This window comes from Falco rusticolus, chromosome 14, assembly GCF_015220075.1.
Source record: "Falco rusticolus isolate bFalRus1 chromosome 14, bFalRus1.pri, whole genome shotgun sequence".
Classification (NCBI taxonomy): domain Eukaryota; kingdom Metazoa; phylum Chordata; class Aves; order Falconiformes; family Falconidae; genus Falco; species Falco rusticolus.
This window is the reverse complement of record NC_051200.1, coordinates 12,898,840-12,908,302: the sequence shown is the minus strand read 5'-3', so window position 1 is coordinate 12,908,302 and position 9,463 is coordinate 12,898,840. Positions and strand designations below refer to the sequence as shown.

The 9,463-nt window shown below is 48.9% G+C and overlaps 1 protein-coding gene across 1 annotated transcript; it reads right to left on the bottom strand.

The window, feature by feature from the left end:
• Positions 1-971: 971 nt before the first annotated feature.
• BRCC3 (BRCA1/BRCA2-containing complex subunit 3) lies at positions 972-9,180 on the bottom strand. The gene is made up of 8 exons (XM_037408040.1): positions 9,027-9,180; positions 8,532-8,651; positions 7,803-7,890; positions 7,008-7,096; positions 6,443-6,498; positions 3,885-4,016; positions 3,272-3,315; positions 972-2,467 (listed from the first exon to the last, which is right to left on the bottom strand). The coding sequence occupies exons 1-8, from the start codon at positions 9,129-9,131 to the stop codon at positions 2,316-2,318; spliced, it is 786 nt and encodes a 261-aa protein (XP_037263937.1). The 5' UTR covers positions 9,132-9,180; the 3' UTR covers positions 972-2,315.
• Between the last annotated feature and the right edge of the window lie 283 nt (positions 9,181-9,463).

Below are 9,463 nucleotides of genomic sequence, written 5' to 3'. Positions count from 1 at the left end.
GTGGCGCCCTCTGGAAGACCAGGACAGCCCTTTCCAAAAAGCCCCGTTTGTACCTCAGCTGTTGCCTTCTGCCACGCAGCTGACAGGGTTGTGGCTGGAAGGGGCAACCCATGGACTAGAGACTGTGCTCTTGTCAAGAACCTGATGAGGCTTTACCAGCATCTTTCCCTTTAAAAGAATGGGTTGCTCCAAGTCTTCCTCATTGCTGTCCTATTGATTGAAATTGATCTGGAATTATTTCAGGAAACTACTTACTGCAGTGTTGCTTTCCTCTTCAAGCCAATTCCAACTGTAAAAACCTTTTGCAGCATCTTGTGTTCAGGTTTTGGTGGTGGGGAAAGGGTTTTTTGGTTTTAAATTCAACCCTTTTCTTCAGGAGTGTAAATTAGGTGTTATTTTTTTATATTAGAGCTTCCAACTAGGCTTTTGTTGGACAACTGCTGTTTGGCCAAGCTCTGGAAGGAGGATTTTATCACTTGCAGGCTCCATCCAAGGGCAAACACAGCTTTGGCTGAAGCTCAGACCACACATGGCAGCGTGGGGATGGGAACCCATCAAGTGCTGTGAGTCCCAAAAGACAAAACCTGTTGCTTGGGGACTGGATCGTGGGTGGTTATGCTCAAAACCACACTCGTTCCTTTCCACTGTAGACTGTAATCTCAAGTGGGAATGGCCCCTAGCCTCCCTAGGGTGGGGTGGCAATCCAGAGATGCAAGGTGATGTCTTGAGAGAAGCAAAACAAAACAAATAAGAGAATTCTAGGCCTAGACTGCAGGACAGCTTGTTTTGGCTTTATCTGGGATATGCTTAGCAGGATGCCTTGGGAGACTGCACTGGAGGGCCGTGAGGCACACTACCCTCCACCCCAGCAAAGATCAATTAGAGAGCATTTGAACTAGATAACAATAATAAAAGCAACAGAACAAAGCCACTGACCATTCAAAAACTAATCAAAATACTATTCACAGCACTTTCAAGGGCGAAGAAAAAATAGTGAGCGTTTTACTGCACAGTTACACTGTTTGAGGTTTTGCTAATATCAATGCAGAAAGACTGAAAAGTGAAGTCTGACAAAAACAAGCTGGCTTCCAGCTCTGACAGCAATTTACAGTTGCTCATCAATACTGGCTGCTCACTGGAAAGCGAATGCCTCCTTCCCAGCTATGTTACTTTCATTCTCCCAAAGCAAGTCAAGCTAATGAGTTGTCAGGAATGTCACAATCTCCGTTGCAGTAATGCAGGCAGGTCGTTTTCATCTATTTGAGGATGTAAGGACTTGGATTAGAACCAAGGAGCTGAAACAAGTTTTAATTCTGCTGTTGGTTCCTTTGCTCACATGAGACAGACTTCACATAACAATGCAGATGACAATGTACGTGATGGGGAAACTCTGAAATGCAACAGCAAGAACATTTAAAGGATTAGTTCAACAACTGTTATTTTGTTCCATTTTGATCTAATGAAATTCCTGCAATTAAGTTCAGCATGTAAGAATGACAGGTTTGCACATCGATCAGTTCTCAGCGCATTAAGCTTTTTCCTGCTGGGAAGGAGCCACGCTCCTCCCACTGAGCCAGCAGAAACAGTGCATTTTGCAGAGAACCTCAGTGCTGGGCACACAACAGCATTCCATCAAGTAAGAGGATACGGACTGCATCTAAAAAATGAAGGCACCGGCATTTTGTATTCATTTCTACTTCAAACAGCTCTTGGCTTTGGAATCCTTTATTTGGTTTGAAGTATGCTGAACACAGGTCCTTGTCAAAGTTGTTCTAGGTCTCTTCCCAAGTTTCCCTCCCACCTCTTACCCGCCCAGGTGGAGAACCGGTAATCCAGAACATTACTAGATCTAAGATCATGGTCAACTGAAGCTACTAAACGGCGGCAGAAGTTGGCAGCATCAGATATGACTGCAGGGACGCACTCTTCCCTTCTAACCCTCCTGTTCTAGGCCCCTGAAATACACGTAAAGCAGTAAGACTTCTGTGAAAATGTAGGGGAGGGAGAAACAACACGTTCCCTAGGTGTGTGCCCTCCAGAACTGAAGTCTGTTCAGGTGCTGCCCAACCCCACCACTGAGCTGAAACTGCCCTGCACCATGCAGCACCTGGAGGGATACCACTGCTTTCCATCAAGCTGGGGCAGATAAAGCCCTTATCCTGTAGAACTGCTCTTTGCTGCATGGGGTGAGAGAAGAGGCACAGCTAGTATCTTCACTGTAAGGCAATGTAGGGCCACCCTTCAGCCAGGAGTAGGTCTTGCAGAGGTTGGTTTTTTTTCCGTGTCTCTTTTCTGAAGGGTCTGCATTTCCTCCTTCACTCTAAAGCAGCTAGTTCCTCCAGGAGCTGCTCCTTCTCTTGCTGCAGCTCCTGCACCCGCTGTTTGTTCTGCTCTAGTCTGTCCTCTAGCCACTGAAGCAGCGGCCCACTGATGGCAGACATCTGGCTGCAGAGGTTCTTTGTGAACACTGGAAAAAGCAAGAACATATCATGCCAGTGTAAACACATAACAGACTCACTGTGCTACAACCCTAAAGAAGCCAAGAGTGTTAGAGACAGCCAAGGAAACCCACCACCACCCTGGCCAAGGCAACCAGACAGCCCCACAGGAAAGTCAGAATCAGCAGCCTGCTGAACAGGGAAAAACAAGCTAGTTCAATCTGACCTTTAGACACTCAGGGGAGAGATGCCAGAGCTACATCAGAAACCTGCGGGATTAGGATTCACCCTACCTCACTGGCAAAAGCAAAGATGTCATATAACATACAGGAAGTGCCAGGAGATGCAAGCATGTGCGTAGATCAGCCACACACTACTTTAAGACTCACCAAATCTAAAATCCCCTTGCTGTTCTAACAGCAAAAACCAGACAAACAAAACCAAACCCCCTCAAACCAACCAAAAGTCTACTATAATTTCAAACAATTGTACAAAGGTCGAAGAATACAACAGCATTCATAAAGCCAGTATTAGGTTATTTTACAGTCCTTGATGTTTTCCTTTAAAGCGTTTATAGCTAAAATTCTGTTCCTCCGCTAAACTTCATGTAACAACCTGACAGTCTCAGGGAATTCTCTGGGTTACACAGTGATTGGAAATTAACTGTACGGCAAAGAATAAGACAAAAGTTTGTGCTTTTATAGTTATCTACATGTGCCTTTTATGGCAAAGGGAGGACTGTTACACAGCTGTGGTCTACTGTCCCCTGAAGTCAGAGCCAAACCAACCCCTGCTCAAGACTGGATTCTCACATGCTAAAAAGGAATCCTTACCTGAGCCATTATGAATCTTGGTTATAGAGTCTAGATGGGTGAGGCTAAAAGAATGAACAGAAAGCAGGTTAGTGACAAGACAGCAGTGAATTGTGTATTAGGCAAACCCAGGCTATAGAACCAGCTACCTACAAGTCACTGACACTGCAGGTACATCTAAACCTCTTCACTGTTGAAGCCCTGTATGTACATTCACAAGGATAACAAAGAGCTTACAGCACAGAAATATTAGTGTTGAGCACCAGAGGCAGGAAAGGAAAAAAAAAAAAAGCCGGTATTTAATCTGATTTTTCAGACTTCTCGGCGCTCTTACCCTGGTTAACCACTAATTACTGTCACACACAAACATCCCTGAAGTACTACCATTACCTCACACATGGTCTAGCTCTTTTTTCCTGGCAGCAAAGGAGCAGTTACGCTTAGCTCGTGTGCAAGGTTGAGAGAACTTAAACTCCTTCACGTGAAGGTATTCAATCAGTTCTCCTACAAAGGCACATGAGATGCTGATGTTTCTTATTTTCTATACCCTTGCTAAGGTTATGGTACTTTAAGTACAGCAGTGGTAGAACATTTTAGCAGAGTCTTGGATACAGGTGCGCCCCAGTGTTGTTACCTGTGAATTCTCCTGTAGGCATCTTGCTCTTCTTGGCAAAGGATCTTGGGCAACTCTACAGCTGATTCCAGACACACTTTCCCAATGGTCTCATGGGGGACAACATGAATAGGAATTTCAATCCTTTCATATCTAAAAAGATACAATTAACTTCAAAGCAGCAGGAAAAAAAAAAAAAAGTGCTTCTGCAAACCTGCAACAGTCTGTCCAACACATGGCATTGCTGCAGGTTTACTTTTGGGAACACATGTGTGAGTTCATCACCTCGCTGAGGCGATCAGTGCTGGTGCAGGCACGTTCCGCAGCAGAGTGGTGGGGTCGTAGCATGCAGGGGGTTTTCCTGAGCCAGGGAGACCCCATGGGAGCACCGAGGGCAGCTCGCACAAGAGCAGCTGGCAAGGTGTGCACAGGGGCAGGAGTAATGGTGGCCACCCCCCGCGGCCACACAGGGCAGCCCTAGGGAGCACCAGCAACCAGGACCAGCAACCAGGGCCTGGCAGGGCACCTCTTTGAAGGAGGGACATTCCACTGGCCAAGCAGAGAAACCCGTAGCACACATAACCCAGCAACCAGGCTGCTGTCCTGCCCTGCGACCACCTGCACAGCTCAAGGGCACTCATCCTACCTAACCCTCAAGGCAGAATGGTGGGCGCTCGTCTGAGAGCCAAGGCTGCAGCTCCAGCCAGCTGGGGGTTCTGCACCACCTGCCCTGGTGGTGGCCAATGCTTCTACCCAGACGGAGCTGCTGAAGGGAGGGGGTGCAGCGCAGACCTCAGGCTGCAGGAAGCACCTAGACCTTTCTCCTGGGGCAGGGACAGGCAGCAGACCTGCCTGCAAAAGGTATCCTGCCTATATGCAGGACCTCTGCAGCAGGTGGCTGTGCTGTGGAAGGTGGTGAGAAAGCTGCGTAACATCAGGGAGGCTGAGGAGGAGTTAGACAGCTGGTTCCAAGCACGGCCTGCAATGGACCCACAGCCTGCAGCCACCCAACCAAAAACTCCCCCACAATGCACACAGAAGGGAAGGGGGCCAATAATGCAGAAGAATGGAAATCCGTAACAGCAAGGACCTGCAGGAGGAAGAGACTTCCCCCAAAGCCTGAGGTGCCCTTGCAGAACAGCTTTGCTGCTCTGCAGACTGAAGAGGAGAGACCTGCCACTTCAGAAGAGCTGTTGCAGCTGAATACGGCAGCCCCATCTGCCCATCACATAACACCCAGCGCAACTAAGAAAAAGCGATGGGTGATAGTAGTAAGCAACTCTCTTCTGGGAGGTACAGACACCCATCTGCCAAGAGAAGAGGGTGTCACCCTCTGTGTCAGCAACCAGCTGGAGTGCATGGAGCTCTGTCTGGACACGGAGCTCCATCTGGAACATTTAAGGAACCTGAAGGTGCACAAGTCCATGGGACCAGATGAGATGCATTTGTGGGTCTTGAGAGAACTGGTGGATGAAGTGGCTAAGCCACTAAGAACACAATATGTCCATCATATTTGAGAAGCCATGGCAGTCCGCTGCAGGTCCCACGGACTGGAAAAGGGGAAATGTAACCTCTGTTTTTAAAAAGGGAAATAAGGAAGACCTGGGAAACTACAGGCCAATCACCTTGGTACCCAGCAAGATCCTGGAAACTATGCTGAGGCACATGGAAGGTAAGGAGGTCACTGGTGACAGCCAACACGGCTTCACTAAGCGCAGATGGTGCGTGACAAATTTGGTGGCCTTCTATGGTGGGGTTACAATGTTGACCGATCAGGGAAGAGTGACTAACATCATCTACCTGGACTTGTGCAAAGCAATTGATACTGTCCCACATAGCATCCTTGTCTCTAAACCGGAGAGACATAGATTTGACAGATGGACCACTTGGTGGATGAGGAATTGGCTGGATGGTCGCACTCAAAGAGTTGTGGTCAACAGCTCAATGTCCAAGTGGAGACCAGTGACAAGTGGCGTTCCTCAGGGGTCGGTACTGGGACCAGTGCTGCTCAACATCTTTGTTGGTGACACAGACAAGTGGGATCAAGTGCACACTCAGCAGGTTTGCCGATGACACCAAGCTGCGTGGTGCAGTTGACACGCTGGAGGGAAGGGATTCTGTCCAGAGGGACCTTGACAGGCTTGAGAGGTGGGCCTGAGTGAACCTCATGAAGTTCAACAAGGCCAAGGGCAAGGTCCAGCAACTGGGTCGGGGCAACCACCAGTATCAGCAGGGACTCTACACCATGCAAGCTTGAAGCCTCAACCTCTACAGCTGCAAGCAAAAAGGTGAGCCTTCTACACAGTGGATTACAGCATAAATTCACAGCCAGACAACAGTGTCCTACACCAAATTTTAAGCTATTAAATTATCTAGGCTAAATTAATCAGTCCTAATCTTTTAGATTCTCTTCAAGCAGCCTGCATTAGCAGAAGTAAGAAGACCTTGTTCAGGCACCTCTATAAAATATTTGTTCCTCATGATGAGCCTAAAAGCCACTTATTTGAGACAGCCCAGGGAGGAGAGACAAGATGAAATACAACCTGACACTGGACGTAATATTCTTCTGCTGTACTCACTCTGAGCTCTTCTGTGCCTGAATGGACTGGAAACAGGTGTAGAGAATCCTGCCTGTCTAATAGAGACAGCAGAAAGTCAGATTCCAAGAGCAAAGTTTACAAGCAGATATTGACAGACGCATTAACTATGGAAAAAAAATCTTAAACAATAGCTACCTAGAAAACCTAGACAAGACACACCACTGTCAGCTTATCTCACACAGCAGCATCTCCTAAAGAGGCCAGAGATGCAATAAGCTGTATCTGCTGGACCAAAGAGCTGAGGGCACTCACACATTTCAACACACACACATGCTGCAGTCATCTGATGCAGTCCCAGAACAAGTACCAGCCCAGCTGTGCTGGCTGGAGAGCCAGGCTGGGGATCAGCACAGAGTAATTAATAACTTGTTCTTCTGTCATTTTGATTACAATCAAAACATCACCATGCTAGCTGTGTTTTGACTGTGCTCAAAGCAGAGCTCTGCCTTTCTTGCACAATGCATCCAAGGATTTCAGCTTTGTCCTGGAGCTGATGTTTCTCATGAGTGCTTACAGAATTTATTGCCATTTTTAAGTTGCCTACCTTTGTGTTTTTGTCCTCAATGAAGCAGGAAAAGATAAGTCCTACAAAACCTTGGTCCATCATCTGATACATAGCTTGTGTGCGGACATCTGCAGACAAAGAAATAAGAGAATGAGAACTGCACTGGTCACTTGAAGGAGCGGAAAAAGATTTGCCACCTTCTGAAGGGTGACCTGGAATTCAGTAACAAGTGTCACAAGCTTTATTTTAAAGTCATTACTCCAAGTGACTAAGTTAAAAAAAAAATAATCTAGTTTTAAAATGTAATTAAACAGCAAATCTTAAAAATACAAGATGAATTAACAAAACAAGAAACGATCTTAGCATCACCCTGGTGCCACAGATCACTATATAGCCACAACATTCAAGATGTAGAAGATACTCACTCATGCAGTTCTTCCAAAAAAGTTTTCATTTTTGCATTAGCATTCGCAGATGTCAAAAATCATCACAACAACCCTATGATTCCCACAGCTTTTTTTTTTTTTTTTTTTTTTTTTTTGCTGTTTAGCACATACTAGGATTAGTTTTCCTGTCAGAAAGAACAGCAGTACCAGTAGTAGCTGATCTGTGACTACTGAGTCACATGCAGTTTGAGCACCTGGAGCACACAGACAGGAATGGGGCTATAGTGGCAGAGGTTCCTGAAGACCACCCAGACAAGTCTTACCAGAGGATGTTTGAGAAACCAAACTCTGATGGTTGGGATGTGCAGCTTTGAAAATCCAGGAAGTTGAGTAATAAGATTAGCCAGCTTGAGTTTTCGTATAGAATCTACACCAAGACTGCTCTTACCGACATGCGATGGCCAGACAGTAATATGAGGATGGGAGTGATACCAGCCCACGACTCTCATGGGACGTCCTGTCATTTCAGCCAATCTGTGTGTGAGTCAAGGTGCTTTTGAAATCCATAGAGCAAATGGAAGAAGTTTCTTGTACAAGACAAAACGGCAGAATTTTAAAAACATTTTCTCATCAGTCAACAGATTTCCAGATCCCTTTAGAGGGGTGACAAGACACATGGCAGGAGGCTGCTGGAAGCCTCATCCCCAGCACCAGCAGGATGCCAGGGCTGCAGAAGCAAATTGGATTTTGTTTGCATGTGGCAGGAAGCAACGTGGCAGCAAGCTATCCAAAACAGCATCCTTAAATGTACGTAGGGAAAAGGCTCTCCATTGCACCATGGTTCGAAACGGAGACTTGTCAGCCTCTGATCTTCTACTGTCTCCCTGCTGAATTGCTATCCTCCCCTAAAAACATACTTCAGTTTTACTTGTGACCAAATAAATAGAAACTATAAAAACCAGTTATAACACAATCCCACTGCAGACACTGGAACCATCACAGGCTCCAGAGAACAGTGACTGTGCTGGCGCACAGCCCTGCGAACCGAACGGCTGTAGGAGGGAAGCAGCAGACTGCTTCAAGCCAACTAGGACAAGTCTGAAACACAGCACATAAAAAAAGGTCTGCGGTAAACCACTTTGCTGGCTAGTTTGCTGCTGTCTCTGCTAAAGGATATCTCTGCTTCTGTAGAAGCAGCTGAAAGCTGCTCTGGTGAAATTTCCACGCGGTCTTTTCTCTTATCAGAGCGGCGCAGGATGATCACAGAATGGATATGAACAATTCGGCTGGTGTCAACCTAATGCCACAAAAGGAGAACCCAGTCATTCCTCTGCTGAAGAAATGAACACTCTCAGAGAAAAGGTGGGCCGCCGTGCCTTCAGCAGGGGAAAGGCGAGCACCAGCGCACAGCCCGGCGCGCAGGCGAGCCGCTTTCCTAACGCTGAGCTTTGCCTTCCACAACGGCCGGAACGGGAGTCGGTGCCAGCAGCGGGGCGGGCAGGCCTGAGGCCGGGGCACAGCTCTGCCGGGAAACCGTCCCCACACGGGCCCGCACAACGCCCTCCGCCGTGGCGACGGGCCCCGTGCCCGCAGGCGCCACCCACGGCACGCACCGGCGCAGGCCGCGAGTCCCGCCCGCCTCTGCCCAGGACAGCCCCGCCCGGCCCGGTACCTCGCCGATGCACAGCCCCATGACCTCCTCCTTCTCGGTGCTCAGCGCGTGGTTGAGGCACACCAGGAAGGCGTCAGCCTCCAGATGCACCGCCTGCACCGCCATCTTACCGCCGCCCGCCCGTCTTCCCCCGCCGCTCCCGGAAGGAGGCGGGGACGGGGCCCGCTTCCCCCGCCCCCACTCTGTCGCGGGACCAATCCCAGCGGGGCTCGTCGGCTCTTCAGCCAATCGGCGTGAGCACGGCGCAGCCTGGCTTCCGGCGAAGCGAGCGGTCCCTCGCGGCGGAAGGGCCGTGTCGCCCACGCGAACGGGAATCCCGGGTTCCGCGCTGCGGCCTCTGCCCGCGGCGGGGCGGGCCGGGCCGGGCTGCGGCGGGGCGGGGCGGGCGGCGGAGTGGAGTGGGACGGGACAGGACGGGTCGGGACGGGACGAGACGC

What these genes read in the sequence shown, in the direction of transcription:
- BRCC3 (XM_037408040.1), bottom strand. Translation starts at nt 9,131, where the DNA reads ATGGCGGTGCAGGCGGTGCATCTGGAGGCTGACGCCTTCCTGGTGTGC. An exon ending in TGTCTGGCCATCGCATGTCG is followed by an intron (nt 7,097 to 7,802) that starts GTAAGAGCAGTC and finishes CTTTGTCTGCAG; the next exon opens with ATGTCCGCACACAAGCTATG. An exon ending in GCCTACAGGAGAATTCACAG is followed by an intron (nt 3,316 to 3,884) that starts GTAACAACACTG and finishes TCATTCTTTTAG; the next exon opens with CCTCACCCATCTAGACTCTA.